Source organism: Apaloderma vittatum, unplaced genomic scaffold (assembly GCF_000703405.1).
Source record: "Apaloderma vittatum isolate BGI_N311 unplaced genomic scaffold, ASM70340v1 scaffold41563, whole genome shotgun sequence".
Lineage (NCBI taxonomy): Eukaryota > Metazoa > Chordata > Aves > Trogoniformes > Trogonidae > Apaloderma > Apaloderma vittatum.
In genome coordinates this window covers 1-16,634 of record NW_009709443.1, presented here as the reverse complement: position 1 = coordinate 16,634, position 16,634 = coordinate 1, and the positions used below count along the sequence as shown (strand labels likewise).

The window sequence follows — 16,634 nt, the reverse complement described above, 5'->3', positions numbered from 1 at the left end:
GCCAAAATTTGGCCAGGCCAACCCAATACAATGCAGAAGACTGTTTAGCCTTTTAAATTACAGTCTTTGCAAAGGAGATGTTCAATACTTTGAAACTGCTCCACTCCCCAAGGATTTTATGTGTTTCCTTGCTTGCATACTTTGTTTCCTAGAATGATTTTGAAGACAAAGAAAGTGTGGAAACTGAGAATGGCATGACGCAGGGAGATAAGCTTAATGCCTTAAAAAGTCGGAGACGGACATGTTCTGCTACAACTGGAGCTCTGAGGTAATCAATTAATTTGGAGGTAATTTGCAATTTTAAATTCAGTTTACACTGTCAGATTCTTCTGTGGAGGAAATGTCTTTAGGTGTATACCTGTTGTTTTGCGATTTTATTCGTTAATTTTATTTTTTTTAACCTCTGTCTTCCTGTTCAGGTTACCTAGTTATTATGTAGCAGTAAAAGAAAGTTAAAAATATCTCAAAGCCTTCACACTTATATCTGTAATTTTAAAACTTATGTCTCAAATAAAGTATTATTCCATGAACTTAGTTATCTTTCTATAAATCCTTTTCTCCTTGTATAAATTTTGAGTTTCTCAGAACCAGTAAAAATGTGAAGTTTAAATATAAACCTGAGATCTCTTTTGTTTAACTGTAAATTAAAATAATGATTGCCAACAATTCGTAACTCTTAACTTGTCTTGTACTTTAAAGCCACTATGAGACATGTAAGTATGCTTTGGAGGAGGGGAAAGGCTTTTTTTCCTTTGAGAAAGATTGCTGCTTTTTGTTTCTTTAGGCTGCAAGATAGGAAACTGCACACCAGGTCAATATCACAACCTTTCAGGTATTAACTTTAGTTTTTAAGTTCTAAATGTGTACCATTTGGTCTTAAATTTTCAGTGTTTTGAGTTATACTTAATTACATCAATTGATTAGCAATCTCAGGCTTCTGAGAAGTGGGAGGTAATGAACTTTTTTTCCAAACACCTGCAAATACAAAAACCAAAAATATAATGGACAGAGGGTACAGCTCTACTTCAGGGATACCTTGAATTCTTATTAATAAATACATAGAAGTAATTTCCTCAGTCATGTTTTCTAATATCTGTGCTGTTACACAATGGAGGAATGACTAGTTAACTCATAACCAGCTTATGTGGTAAAATTATTTATCTCAAAACCCTAAATTTTCTAGATATCGACTAGTGTATCACAGTTTTCTGTCCTATGTCTTTTAGTAGATGAATTAGAGGTATTCCTTAATGGATACCATCTGTACTTATTTTTAGAAGATGTACCAGATAAACATTGAGTTTTAGTACCTTTTCACATTTTAATATGTCCTCACTGCACACTTTACTACACACTTTGGCTCTATAGAAAGTTCCGAACAATAAAGCCAGTAGTTTCTTCTCATTTTCTAAATGTTTATTTCATTTCTCACCTGTACTAATCTCAGACTGTTACTAGTAGTGCCCTCCAAAAGAAAACAAAACAGAGTGAAAATTTACTTAATTCTGCCATTCCTGTAACTCTTAATATTGAGCCTTTCATTTTTGTAAACCGTTGCATCCTTTACCCCACTGCATCTAAAATAGAACATGTAAGACAAAATATGTCATTACAAATTCTCTGCAGTTTTGTGACATCCTGGATTTTGGAGATTGATTGCTCCAGATGTCTAATCTTGGAGATGGTTGTTTACCTGTTCTTTTTGTGTAATTAAAGCTATTTTTGTTCAATGTCATTCCTTATGTGCTTTTGATTGGAGACTTGTACCCAAGGTCTTTCATCCTTTAAGAGCTGGTCATGATAATGTCCTCTTGTCTAAGGATGGAGAGAATTACCTACTACTGTGAGGCTATTCATTTATTAGTTTTTAATAAATGAATATGAACAACTATGTTGTTAACATATTTGAGTAGTCCAGTGTGCCATACCTACAGCTCATTATCAAAATGTGAGGTATTCAGTTGTTAAGAGTCCCCCCAGAGAAAGAGCTTTATGTTCTGTGCAACTTTGTAAAATTGTTCTTGCTCTCATTTTGAAATGATGATGTTCTCGAGAAAGCCTAGTGTTGTGTTTTTCTGTTTATGCTTGCTTTATAAGGACAAAAAGTATTCTTACTCAAATTTATAATCAAAAGTACAAGAAATTTCCTACTAAATGGATACTTAGCCTTAAATTGCTGAGGTGAAGAGATCTGTAATTGTATAATATGGTACAGCAGGGGAAAAACTTGGGAATGGGATATTTGAAAAGTTCTTTGTGAAAAGATATTTAAAACCAGGGAAACTGTTGAGTTTTTGCTGGTGAGTTCTTGGTACTCAGCCTTGAGAATTCACACTTCTTAAAATGCCCATCTATGCATTGAAAGACTATTTGTTTGAGCTGTCTGTTTCACTTTAAAAAAATCTTGCTTCTCACTAAAATTCTGTCCTGCTTTTAGACTGAATACTTCAGGTAGCATAGAAGGATCCGTATCTCCTCTGAAGGCCTCCAAAGGGATGACAGTTAACTCACCATCCGCAGAAAGAATAAGCAGAATTCCCACGTCCTCAGGCTCCAACCTCAAAAGGTGTTTTGCTTCTTCTCGTTTTGGTAGAAATACTTACTGTATACTACAGTGGTTTTCAGCACTTGGTGTTCTTGGGTATTAGAAGGCTTAAATTTACTTACAAAGTGATTTACTGTTCTACTAGCGAAACTTTAGTTGCCTGCAAATTTAAAATACAAAAAAACCCACACCAAAACCTATACTACTGGTATGAGAGTTTTGGTGGGATTCTATCAAGTCAGAAACAGTATTTTGTTGCTCAGGTTATTTTTTTGTTTTGCTCGTTTGAGTTTATAGCAGCTTTGCAAGTATTCTTACAAGTCTATATACTGTTAATCTACAGAAGAATACTGAGTGGTAATTAATATAATTTTTATCAACCCTTGTTTTATTACTATTTAATACAATTATTACTTATAATAAGTAATTATGGGTGTCAGATGAAATTTAGAATGATCAATGCCTTATTAAAGACTTCTAGGCACAAATATTTACTTGAAGATAATAACTAACTAAAGAAATGTTTCAGGACACCCTATTTTTATTCTCAATATTTATCATATTATGTGGTTACCTGAAGACTTGCATCATGTTACTGATTTCAAGCAACAGGAGTTCTTAAACTGTTCTATGTGCACCAAGTACTGCAATGTAGATCAGCCACTGCCTGAGCCTTTTAACACCATCTCCTGCATGTGCATGTGGCTTGGCAGACGTGAAAGCTGGCCGTGGTAGTACTTGAGTAAACAAACTTTGGGAGCTCCTGACAAAGAATTCTGGGTTTCGGTATTTGAGAACTACAAGGTAAACCTGAGTGCCAACACAAATTATTTCAGAACTGTCTGTGTTATTCACCGGGTATCTTCTGAGTTGTCTGTTAATTTATTGTATATATCTGTACATACGTATTTGTATTTTTTTTTCCCTGCATGTGTTTTCTGTTCAGCTTTTCCATAAACTCCAGACTAGCCAGTTCTCTAGGGAACCTGTATACTGCTTCAGATGATGATGATGATGATGAGAGCAAAATGACATCATCGTCCTCTAGGACAGGTTTTTCTGTAAGCCATATCTCCAGCCACTTGAACGGCAGCTTACAGCTGCCTCACAGAAATAACCATGAACTGAACAACAACTTATACAACAGAAACAGCAGTAGTGGCGGCAACCTGAGCAGCCAAGCCAGTTTTCACAGCGCCGTGACAGATGAGTACGCATCAACCTTCCTTTATGGGCCTTACAACTCCTCCGGCATGATACCAAAGTGAATCAATTCCTGTAAGTTCATAGTCACAACTGCACTTTCAGGCATCTGACTGATGCTTTTCTTCCTTGCTTCTGCGAGCAAAGCTGTCGCAAAAAAAAATACCTTAACCCGGCATAATTATCTGACTTCCTTTAGTGTTTCTGAACAGCACCTTTGTTACCTTTTTACTTAACTATAGTTTCTGCTGCTTTTTTTTTCTCTTTCAAGCATCTACATAATGGAGAGTTCACGAAAATAGATCACTCCTGAACTTATACTAACGCTTTTTCTGCCATTCTTTTATAGACCTTCTTCCTCTTAGATGTATTTCAAATTATACATACTTTAAAAGTATATTGTATATCTTAATCTTCATGCAGTAAGAGATTTAAAGAAGCCTTTGCATGTATCATTTGAAATTGAAGGTACAGCGTTCTTAAAGATAGGACTCATTTGAAAGATGAATCCACTTGACTTGAAACCTAGTCCTTTCTTAACCAAAATGTATTTTAGCACAAGATATTTCTGATGACCTCACCATTTTCGCTTTCATTCCTCAACACCTTTGCTGCATTGAGCTTATTTTGTGCCCTTTTTCTGTGTGAAAGGGTCTGTATAAAGAGGATGCATGGCTAAACTCATGCAGCTTGAAAGCGATTCTATACAAAATGCAGAGAAAAGAGATTAGAAAAACTTCAGTTATGAAATCAGAAATAGCTGAAGTTATTTCAGGGAAAAAAAATAAACATATTTACTACATAAATCAAATAACTTAAAATACCTGGTTTCCAAAGATATGATATTCTACTAATTACAGAAATTAGTGCAGTGTTTTTAATAAAATATAATGCCTACAATTAATTAAACCTGTCAGCCTCTGTTTAGTAGTTGTGACAGTTTGAGTTTGTTTGCTTACTTTAGCTGCTGGAAACAAAATTACCTTCATATAAAACTAACTTCAGGATATTACACTTCCTTTTCTGTTTTCTTACCACTGATATAGTTTCAGTGTAAAGAAAGTCTCTGAATGTTACACTTGCAACTGTTTTTGAGTGTGAGGAGCCCCTTGTCTTAAACAGCTGATACGCACACTGCATGTCACTAGGATGTCAGCTGAAAAGTTCATGGGTTGTTTCTCTTTTTTTGTGAGAAACTGAGGGATCTACACTCTTGCTGTCACAGCTAGAGTGTGGCACCACTTGCTGTTCAAAAGCCATGTTTATAGCTTGGGAGTATGAGTTGTACTTTGTGAGGACAGGTGACTATATGAAATAAATTCTCATTGATCCATTGTGGAATTAAATTGCAGGTGTGACTGAAATCAAACTGGTACATTGAAAGCTAAGTTAGTTGAGGGAACTTGATTCTGTATTCTCTTGAATGCAATGAATACTTCCACTGGAAGTATTACTGTGCTAGAATGTACTTGACCTAAAGCCACTATTTAAAATACTTCATGATTTCAGGCTCCTTATTTAAAAGTACATTTAGCTTCTTATCCACTAGAACTTGCCTGGAAATAAATGTTGATATTCCATGATCTTAGGATCAGTTAGTGTTTTGCACTGAGATTAAATTTAAAGCTTTATTTTAAACATCATCAGTAACTTACTTGCAACAGAAAACTTGAATATTGCCACATCCTTTCAGTTTTTTACCTCTTTAATTTGGCTGTGTTTTTACCTGCTACATGGGATTGAGATAAACTGTACATAACTGAGATGTTTCTCAAGTTGGATATAGAAATCACCCTAGTTTTCTTATGATAAAATTTGTTCTAGAACAGAAGAACTGTTTTTAGATTTAGTAACTAATTTGGTTTAATTGCTCCAGATGTACCAACAGTGGTGGAGAGCAATCACTCATCTGAGAACTAAGTAGTAAAGTGTCTGATTATTGTTATTTTTTTTTTAATTTTATTTCTCACCTTCATTATTGTCTCATACTTAACGTAGCTGAACGATAATTGTTTGGAAGGTCAACTCATTCCTAGCCTTTTCTATTCTACCTTCTGTAAATAATATGCTGCCTGCAGCAATTAAGAGATTTTTTTCTATATTCTAGTTACAGCTGCATATTATGCATAAATACATAAACCTACATGCAGAGCCTTAAGGGGAACAAATGCTTTAGAACTGTAATGTGACTCAGTCATGAGAATAAGCTGACATGTTCACAATAGGCCAAAAGTTACAAAAGTACCAAATGGTAATATAAACCATTACAGAACAATAAGCACCTTTTGTCAAAGAGCTTAAAAGGTTGAATGAAAATACAACTTCTTAAAAACTAGGAACTGTTATCTTCTTTGGAAAAATTGTTGCCTTACCTTTGTGCTACAAATAATTTTTAACAAAAGCAAAGTTAGTGAATTTGATCCATAAGCATAGGCTGAGCTAAGTAATTTGTGATGCTTTCTTATTTATGTCTAGCTATTTAAACATTGTGTTAGCACTGTTTTTCTATATAATCTCATAAACCCCTCAATGTTTCAGCATAATGAAATTGACACAAATTCTCCAAATATATGTGGGCAGAGAGGCCGAGCTTACCATATAATCGTCTCTTCTAGTATTGTAGCACGTTTCCTTCTCAAATAAGGATGACTTAGGAATATAGCAAGATCTTTAAATGAGATGCTGTATCCAGTCTTCTCTGGAAGAACATATTGTGATGTGAGAAGCAGCATTTCTTAGAAAGAATCATGACATGCAAAGTCTATATAGCAAAATACAAGTTTCTAACTTACCTATAAAGTAATCTTATTTCAATATAACGATAGTTAAACTGTTCTTCTGCTTAGAAGATCATTTTCAAACATGTCCTGAATTTTGCATATGCTTCTAAATATACCATATGGCCGTGTGCATCTGTCAGAATCACAGTGAAGTGCATTAAATTGTTACCTGGTTTGTGTGCAATTAACTGAGCTGAGTGCAGTTACTGTTATGTCTTGGTGTGTAAGACAAGAGTACGTTATTTGATCATTTAATCTGAGTGGTTTTTGTCTGGTGGTGAGCCTCTGACTTACCAGCTAACATGGATCCATCTTGATGGTGGTTTGTTTTGAAGACTATAGTTTTTCTTGATAACTAGTCCCACTGGTTGAATCCAGTCATGCTTAAAACCTTTTCACTTTTCAACTGAAACTTGATGTATCTTTCCATTATGTCACTGTTTTAGTCCTTTATTAGCTTATTTTCTTGTCATGAAGATATTTCATGCTAGTCATCTCAACTTGGTTGTCTTTTGGTAAGCCAAGGTGGCTCAAAGATCCCTCTGGAAAGTGTTCAAATCCGTTATAGTTTTTGAAAATCCTTCTCCAGGAAGTAGATGTGACACTCTGAACATTCATCTTTGGGGTCGAGAAAGCTGCTACTCAGCTCTGTCCTGCTTATAAATCCCTGGCTTAACTTCTTCAACAGTAATGCATTGGGAGCTCTTGGGGAGGGAAAAAAGAAAGAAAGAGTTCTTGCCATCCAAGGTACTGACTTGGATTTTTAGCCCAATGTCCTGCAATCTCTGCTTTGATTTTTTTATGTGCAACTCTGAGGCAATACATCATCCTAGGTTGATTGGTTTTTTTCCTCTTCTCTTCTTAGTGGGACCAATTAACCAAGCAAAGATGACTGTTTTGTCTTACCACTCCAACCACTGACATCCAGCTATTTTGCTTTTGGTAATGTTCGTTGGTGGTCTTAAGCTCATGAGTAAAATATGGAGTAACATCAAGCCTTAATATCAGTCCTGGCAGAATTCTGTTAAAAACAGAACTCCATTTAATGATTTCCACTTCACTGCTTTACATGCTGAAATTATTTGGAATTTGTGACAGCAGTCTTGTTGCAGTAAGTATTCCCCCTCTTATTAGCAGAATCTCACTTACCTGAGTTAGGTATCAAGCTAACCATCTGTAAACTACAGGTACTCTTATAAAATCATCTTACCATTTTCTAACTTTGCCAGAAAACAGGAGTAACTTTGTATCAACACAAGTGGTGCAGGACCATTTTAAGATGGCTAGGACAGTAATTTCCCATTCTCATTAATCTTCTTTAATCTCATTGCTGAGGAAATTGGGAACTTCATTTTTATGCAATGCAAGTACATCGTTATACTTTTTTCTAGTACGAAAAAGTTATTCAGTACTATTTGATTTTGTAAGTTGACATTTTAAAAGCATTTATTAAAGCTACTGTCCACATTCAATTTAAAACAAAAAATAACCATGGCTATGCCGTCCTGTTGTTGTCAGCCATGTATTTTTTTCCTAATTTTTTTTTCCTTCATCAGTGTAAGCTTATAATCCACTTCCTTTTAATCATGTTTAAGCTGTTGTATGCTGATGAACTAGAAGAAAATAGTGATCTTCACAGAATAGACAACTTTGCCATTCTAGCCAAATAGAATAATTTATTTGTACATTTTACAAATTAAATGCTCTGATTAAACAATCTCTTACGATTATAATTTGCAGAAATACTCTTTAACGAGTATAATCACATTTAAGGTACCACAATAAGATTTTTGCTTTGCTTTTACAACAGTTATAAATCTAAATATCAGTCTTGAAAATACATTTTTATTGAAGGGTATGTAACTGGGTAGTCTAAAAATGAGTCACATTTTAAAGCTTCTGTAGCTGTCATAGAAACTGACAAGATGGAAAAAAAGCAAGAAATTGAGACATGTAGCAGTATTTTAAAATTCATATACATGATCCACTTTTATGATGATACACTTTTAGGATTTTTATTTTTTTTTTAATAAGAACTTACCATTAATGAATCTGGGACAGCCTTTGCAAGAAGAGAGACAAACACTGGTGCATCTTATTGAACTGTAAATTTAGCAGACTCCAAGGATCACTTCAAATGCATATGCATTTTCTGTAACATATCCTGATTTATTTTAGTGGCTCTTGTGTATTCCCAGAACTTCTTGCCTGCTGCAACACTCCTGTTCCAACAGCAGTCTGGGAGAGTTGATGCACAATTCAAAAAACTTAAATTACTTCTTGCAATTACCTGGGAAAGAAATGCATGTTCAAGTCCTAGCAGATAGCCCTAAATGTGTGTAGGGTTGTTCCCTCTTAAAAGTTAACTCAGAGCTGACTTGGTCCTGCAGGTGAATGCACCTCTAGTGCCTGGGGTGGATCTGTGGCTTGTTTGCTCTTCCAGGTTTTCTGTGCCTCCTCTTGACGGAGGAGGATAGTGAGCTAAGCAGTTGCTTGGGCATGAACTTTCTGCGGTGTCATTAACTGTAGTGGAGCTGTCTAATTCATAGTTCTTTGTGTACATGTCTGGTACTTGGGTACAAAATGCCAAGCTGGACACTGCATGGGACCACTGAGAATTCTACTCTGCGGATTTTGTACTCTCATCATTGCCGTTCAGCAGTCAGTTTTCTTTGGTTTTTCACATCTGTTTTTAACTCTATTTTAAATAAGATGTTGTTAAAAACCAGCATATGACTTGTAAAGGTGGATTGGGGCTTTTTGTTTTTAATAAAGCTTTCAGAATCACAGGCCATACTTGGAGTTACTGCAAATAGAAGGCAGGAATGTAAATTTTAAAATAGGAAAGTCCTATAAAGATTTTCTTCTAAAAAAAAAAGGGAAAAAATCAAAACTAGATGCTTACTAATATTATAGTCAGTTTCTTTGGACCATGTGAAGAGATTTAAGAGCACAAATTTCTTAACTAAAAAAACAACCCAAACACCCAATTCTCCCCAGCTATAATTTAGTTTTTCAAACTCAAAAATTAGGATACTTCAAAACAGCTCAGTTGTTCTGGCTGTCACTATGTTTTTAATATTAGAAACTTTATGAGAAGTCACATGAATTAGTCTTAATCTGGGAAAAAAATTGTTTAAATTTCATTCTTCTCTGCATTCAGAAAAGGCTTTGAAATATTAGGAAGAAATCGTCGCTATGTGAAGTAGAGCTATGCTGAAGGTGGGAACACACTGAAAAATATATTTGTCAATTTGAAAATAAATAAACTCTGCCTACCCATTTGTAATGAAAATTAATTTTGTAATTTTAAATTTGTAATGAAAATTAATTAATTTTCCAAGCAATCTGTGCTGTGTGAATATTTGTCCTTTTTCATATGTTGTCATTATTTATTTTTCCATATTTTTGTAACTTGGATTTCTAACAACTTTTAAGAAGTCTAGTTTAATGTCTTTTTTTAATGCTTGTTAATCAACTTTACAAGGAATTCAGTTTTGAAGGATCCATTTTAAATACTGCTCTAATTAAGTGTAACCATCTTCCTGATTGTTAAAATACACGTCTGAAAATGAGGAAGTTTGGGGATCACTAAGAGAGCAGAAGTTTCAAGCGCTCATTAACGAAGGGCTGTTCCTTCTGCCTCACTCTTACACATGTAATAAATAGCCTGGCAAATGCTCTCAGCAAAGCTAATAATCCAGAACAATTATTAGAGAATGGAGTAGGGAAAAATAAGCTTCTATGATTGTGTATTCCATGCTGATTCTGAGTCTATAATGAAAAAATACATGTTAAATCTGTTTAGTTATATGATATTTTCTATTCAATGATACATGATTCAATTCAGTGATTCGTGCTGAATCCATTCGGTACTGAAAACAGACCCTTTTTAGTCAGTAGTATTCAAATCGATATGGTCCCTTCCAATCCCTAACATTCTATGATTGTGTGCTGATAGCATTTCTTTTTCAACCCAGGAAAGAATATCCAGATGGTTTCAGATCTTTAAGATGTGAAAATGCTTTCAAGAAGACAAGTTTAGGAAGTATGCACTGAGAATTAAGATAGAGGGGAAGAAAAGTGGGTTTGTGATACTAGAACTTTAAGGTTTAATTATATTTTACGCACTACTTCTAACAGGTTTCACTACGGATGCCAAAAAGCATTTCTATAGTGACTAATTAGGAATAGTGGGAAAATGGAAGATGGCTCTAAGGTTCTGAGCTTTCTTGGGATTCATATTTTTCTCCAGTAGTTCTAATTCTGATTAATCAATGCAGTTTTAAAATATGGTTTGGGTTTTTTATTTGCTATTTGTTTATATCCATACTAGTACAGTGAAGAGCACTCTCAGATAAGAATTTTTATTCCTCAGAATGACTTCCTGAACACATCTGTATAGGAGGTAATAAAATATTTAGATGCTGTCTAAACTAATTACTTTTTATAATAAAACTTTAGACTTCAGTAGAACAAGAAATATAAATAAATACAGAAGACTAGGTGATGCTTTCCTCTTTAACTATACTGACTGCTCGCTAATCCAGATGAACCATTTGCAGTGCTTCATTTTCATCTGGTTTTAGTGATCATACCTAAATTTATTCATGTGCATAATTGCACCGCTCTAGCATTTTTCTTGGCAATTAGCGGTGCCATATACATTTCTGATGTCATTACCTGAAACAACATCTAAAGTGTGCTCTATTTTCTACAGTAGCACTTTGATTCTCCTTCAGGATAAGTGGAAGCAATTCAATTATAGTAACTGCAATTGTGTATTTTCCCCAACACATTTTTAAGGCATTTTTTTAAGGTGATGTTTTAAAAGACTTGTAACACATACTTTAAGAATCTCTAGAATTTTATTTGGAAAAGGTGTAGACACAGAAAAGTTGATGGACTTTACTGTATACGTTTTTTGAGTTTCTTCTGTTTTATTGATCTTTACCTATACAGAGAATCAGATCCCCCTGCAACTTGCCTTTATTTTTCTCCTTTCTGTCCTTCCTCTACTCCTTAAGTACAAACTGCATACTACATACAAATGTAACCAGCCGTGTACAGTGAGTTTTGATCAGTTTTTTCTTCTCTGCGCAGTCCCTTCACTCTGAGTATGTTCAGTACTAAAGCCTTGATGCTTTGGTGAAACCTGCCGAGCTCTTAAAATTGAAGTCCTTTATGAAGAAGAACAACTTAAGGAAGGAAGCTCCTTGCTCAGAGGAGGAATCTTCAATACAAGATATATTAAAATCTTAACACAAAGAGGAGGCTGCTTAACATGCAGAAATTTCTTGTTAATGACTACTGCAGATGCACTGATGTTGATTTTATGGAAATTACCCCATGTTATATACAGATTTAAATATTTAATGTTGAGACAGCTTAAATATATTTCTAATGAGTTTCATTAAGACATTTATTAACTTGTGTCCAGTGTTAAAATATATATGAAGAGAATATTTTGGTAAGCAATATAAATAAATTATGTAAAAATTAGAATATATTTTAATTTAGTGTCTGCTTTCCTACAAAAATGTGTATTTTAAAGAATTTTTACATGTTTATCAATGATATGAAATTTTTTTAATGAACAAGATGTTTTTCTTGTTTTGTGGGTCCATCATTATTGCTTAAAGACTAATGTAATTCCTTTTTCTCTAATTGGTCTTCTAGTAATTTAATGGAAGTCTAAGTAGCGAGAGAGTAATTACCATACTGTTGACTGAAGGCACTTGATACTTAGTTGCTTTTCACTTGCAGCTGCTCCTGTTTCATAAGGAAGCACAATGAAAGGAAAATAAAGGGAAAGTATTTGTTGAAATGTAATGTAACTCATATCTTCCACTGCAAAGCACAAATAATTTATCTGATGATTCCATTCTACATTTAATACTTTCTTTCAATTTGTTCTTAAGGGAATGTTTTAACTGTTTTCAGTGTAGAATGTTACATTTTGCTATGCAACATATACTGCAAAAATGAAGGTAGGCCAAACTTAAGTTGCTACGAACGTCTGTGCGGTGAATTTGGCAGCGCTGCGTGCCTGCGTGTGTTTAACCTACCTTTGGCAGTATGTGTACAGATGCATTAGCAAAGCACTGAAGTAAATCTTGGAAGTATATTAAATGTTTACTTGTCAGTTGGATGCTTCATAAGTAAAGATGCTCTTTAATGTATAATCAGGCGTGATGGGGAACGGGACTTGGAATGAAGTGGCGTTACAGTGAAGTATTAGAGATCACATGTTAAACTTCCAGAATTCCACAAGTGCATAGTAAGTAAAAAAATGGAAGCAGCTGTGTGGACTTGATTTGCCACTAATTTAGAAGACAAAAGCAAACCAGATTTGTTACCCATGAGTTTTTCAGTAACTATGGAAACTGGAAAATAAAACTTGGTTGACTTATCAGGCTTTTCTTCCTGAAGACCTGCAACCGCCCTGCTTTTCTTTACCACTGAAGTTAAGATAAAGTGCCACATTACTTTTAAAACAGTTCAGATCACAAATTGAAATGGAAACTTATACTGAAAGTGTTAATAAGCAATACTGAGAGCAGCTGTATAAAACACTGAATAAAACTGACATGCAATACTGTACAGTTTTCACAACTGTGTATATGTAACATATACACACACGAAGTAGCATATGTGTGTGCATATATATACAATATACTGTATATGAATTATAGATTAATGGTAAGGTAATTCTACCTCTTATAAAGAATTTTGTCATGTACTTTGTTATAAATAGTTTTCCATAATAAAATATTGTTTAACTTTGAAATGTAGATAGATATATATATACATACAGCTAAATGATAATAAAATGCTGATATCATCCAGCTTCCTTGTTTTTTGTCTTTTCTTACTTAGGACTTTTGATGTAAACCAGTAGGATTAGAACTCTGATTGAAGAGTAGCTCTTCAAAATCACCTGCTTTCTTTAAAGCATGTAATGTATTTGTCAGTAAGATGATGTTGCAATAATACATTGGCATGACAGGTAACTTGTTATAACTGATCTCTCTAGCTAACCTGGTTATGTTAGTATAACATCCAGTATTTAATCAACATGTTGGTATGATGATGTAAAGTTCTTATTTCAAAATACTGTAATTTAGAACTTGTGTCTGAACTAAGGAGACTTCTTTGCCTGGACAAGGTCCCTTGTTAAAGGTGTAACATACCATGTCTTTTTTGCCTGGGCAACAAGTTTCTTAATCTTGCTAACAGCAGGGTCTTTATCCATAAGAACCTAAAAGATTATACTTTTGTTTAGCTCTTTATCCTTCCCTCAGTTAAACTAGTCACAAATGGTTCAAACGTTGTTTAACTCTGCTGCTAATTTTCAGCAAATGTGTCATGTTTCATGATGATTTATCCAAAGTGCTTAATACTCCTGTCAGGTAAGCCTGTACTGCAAGACATGACGTGGACAGCACATAACTGTTACGCAGCCACTCCAAGGGAATGGCAAGGACAAGAATAGAGAGGATACTTGAGAAGTTGCCCAAATTCTAGTGACAGTCTAATCGAAAAACACAATAAAAGGCTTCTGCCACTACATTCAGACAGTTAATGGATGGTGATTTGGATGTGCAGAGTAAATATAAAGGAAGAAAAGCTAATTATAAAGTTGACAGTGAAGGTCAGGGAGGTCTTTACAACCTTGTAGCTCTTAAGAAATAACCCTGAAATTTGTTTCCTATTCTCTATTCACTTATCTTTGAACTTTCCATTTCTGTGGCTTCATATATAAATATACCTTCTTGTTCTGGAATAAGAAGCTGTAGAACACAAGATCTTTAAAAAGATCTTTAAAAAGAGGTTTGATAAACACATACTGATAGATTAAATACACCTAGTGGTCTCTAAGGATATGTTAAATAAACCTAGAGGTCTTTGTGGGCCTATAATTCTCTGGATAATGCTTTATGGAACTGCTAATCATCTCTTTAAAGTACACTTTATGAAGTTTTTTTTTGTTAGGGAGATATTTCTTATTACGGATTTAGAGAATATTTTTCAATTACAGTACTGCAGAAAGGAGGATTTTAGTTTCTATAATAACTGTTCTCTGCTGACAGCTAAACAATGAAAGGCCTCAAAAGGTTTGACACTTGATTAGATCTACACTGTAAAGTGCAGCAGGCAAAAAATATGGTAATTAAGGGCCTGATCAAGGAAATCACTCAGGTATGTCTTTTAACCTTAAGCACATGAGCAATCTAATTAATTAAAAACCAACACAGATACCCATGCTTGTGACAAATCCACACTTGGATCAATAGTCCTGTCGATTGCAAATCCGAGCCTTTCCATCAAGTAAAATGTGTCGTGTTGCAACAAAATGATTCATTAAGCTACACAAATTAACTTCGTTGTCTTAAAGAACGTATATGGTAACTATAGTTACCCCCTAATATATTATTTTTGTATTTTCATTTGTTAGCATCGTGAATTTAACAATATCTAAAAACACCTTGGAAAGAGCTCTTTGGTCAACATACAGATCATACCTTATGAGCTGAGATTGCTTCCTTCTGTAGCTTACACGTAACCCACTTGTAAAAGCAGCTTTTCTCCTAAACTCATCACAAAATGAATCAGCATTTCTTTCCTGGAAAGTTCTTTTACTCAGTTTCTTATTAAACCAACTTTCTCAAAGATTTCTTATTAAATCTTGTCCAGGGTAAGGACAGCTAATGTTTTGTCACTGTTTGAGAGTTCCTGGGAAAATCCCACTACTCTCCATTTGGGAAGGGGCTGTTACGCCCTTCTCTTCAGCGAGCTTTTAGGCCATCTAAGAACCTGTCATGCATCTCTGTGGGAACTTGTGCTCTGAATTAATTTTAGTGTGAGACCTGTTTCAAAAGGTGTGTTGATTCTGTGTTGTCTGTGTATTTAGACCAGCGTTCACCTCTGGCGGGTTGGCAATGCAGGATTTCCTGTGGGCTGAGACAGACTGTTTGCTGAAGAAATGTAGAGTATTTAGACTGAGGACCAACTTTCTCACATAAGAAGTACTGTCTTACCTAGGACCTGTGTATCTATTGTGTTTGAAAGACTTAATTTGGAAAGTATATCGTATATGTGTGTGTATATATATATCAGTACTAAAATTAACTTCAAGCTTGCAGAAGCATAGTGCACCTTCTCTTAACAAATAAGATCAGAGAAAATTGGTTTAAGCGAGTATCTAGCAGAGGGATTTCTACAGTAAATGGATTTATTTCAGACGCAATTGATACTAGTTTGGAAGCTTGCTGCAAATGAAAGTTGTGTAAATGGGTTAGAACCAGGAAACTGTAAGGCAAAGCGAAGAGTCAGACTGTAGTTGCAGTATTTCTGGAGCATGATAGGATTTGGGGTTTTTTTCTTCTCCTTGATTTAACAAGTTGAAAATCTGCTGAATAATTCATGAAGAGTGGAAGGGCTGAATCTTCCTGGAATGATATACAGTGTACGTACTGTGGCACAGGAGAAACTGCAAAGCTTTGTATCATTTGCTGCCGTTTCTGCTGCTGATTGCAAGGTGCTGCTTTTTGGCATTTTCGCAGCTACAGAATCCTCAGTCACGCTCTGGTCTGCTAACAGCCATCTGCTCCCTATGGACCCACCTTTGCTAGCTACAATCTGTGGGATCTCTTGCTACCTGCCTGCCTTGGACACTGCTGTTCTCTGGATCGTTACCAAGACCGACGTTTTCTGGACCTTGCAGCCTGTATGAGTGAAAGCTGCCTTGGAGTCCCTCAGCTGCACACCCTCCCTAGTGCCTGCTGGGAGACTCCTACAGCAGGACCTTCTGACCCAGACAAGGATGGGATTTACAGGGAGAGGTCAAAACTGAGCCGCATTCAGCGAGATGCTTTTGGAGTGCTAGCTCGCCTCTGCTGCTGCTCTGGGAGGACTCCTCCGGCACCCGCATCTTCCTGTCGCTGCTCTACGCAGTCTTAGCTATCTCAGGGACTTTATCCAATGTGATGGTCATCTACTTAGTCTTCTCCTTCAAGAAGCTGCAGACAACCAGCAACGCCTTCATCGTGAATGGCTGCGCGGCCGACCTCAGCGTGTGTGCCCTGTGGATGCCCCAGGAGGCC

General features: G+C 35.3%; 1 protein-coding gene across 1 annotated transcript; it reads left to right on the top strand.

Annotated features, from left to right (window-relative positions):
• Nucleotides 1-152: 152 nt before the first annotated feature.
• Nucleotides 153-3,813, top strand: LOC104272041 (dual specificity protein phosphatase CDC14A-like; the record flags this gene model as incomplete). The annotated part of the gene is made up of 4 exons (XM_009866918.1): nt 153-268; nt 785-832; nt 2,438-2,566; nt 3,492-3,813. Coding segments are annotated over 4 exons (615 nt in total), but the record flags the coding sequence as incomplete, so codon positions are not given.
• Between the last annotated feature and the right edge of the window lie 12,821 nt (nt 3,814-16,634).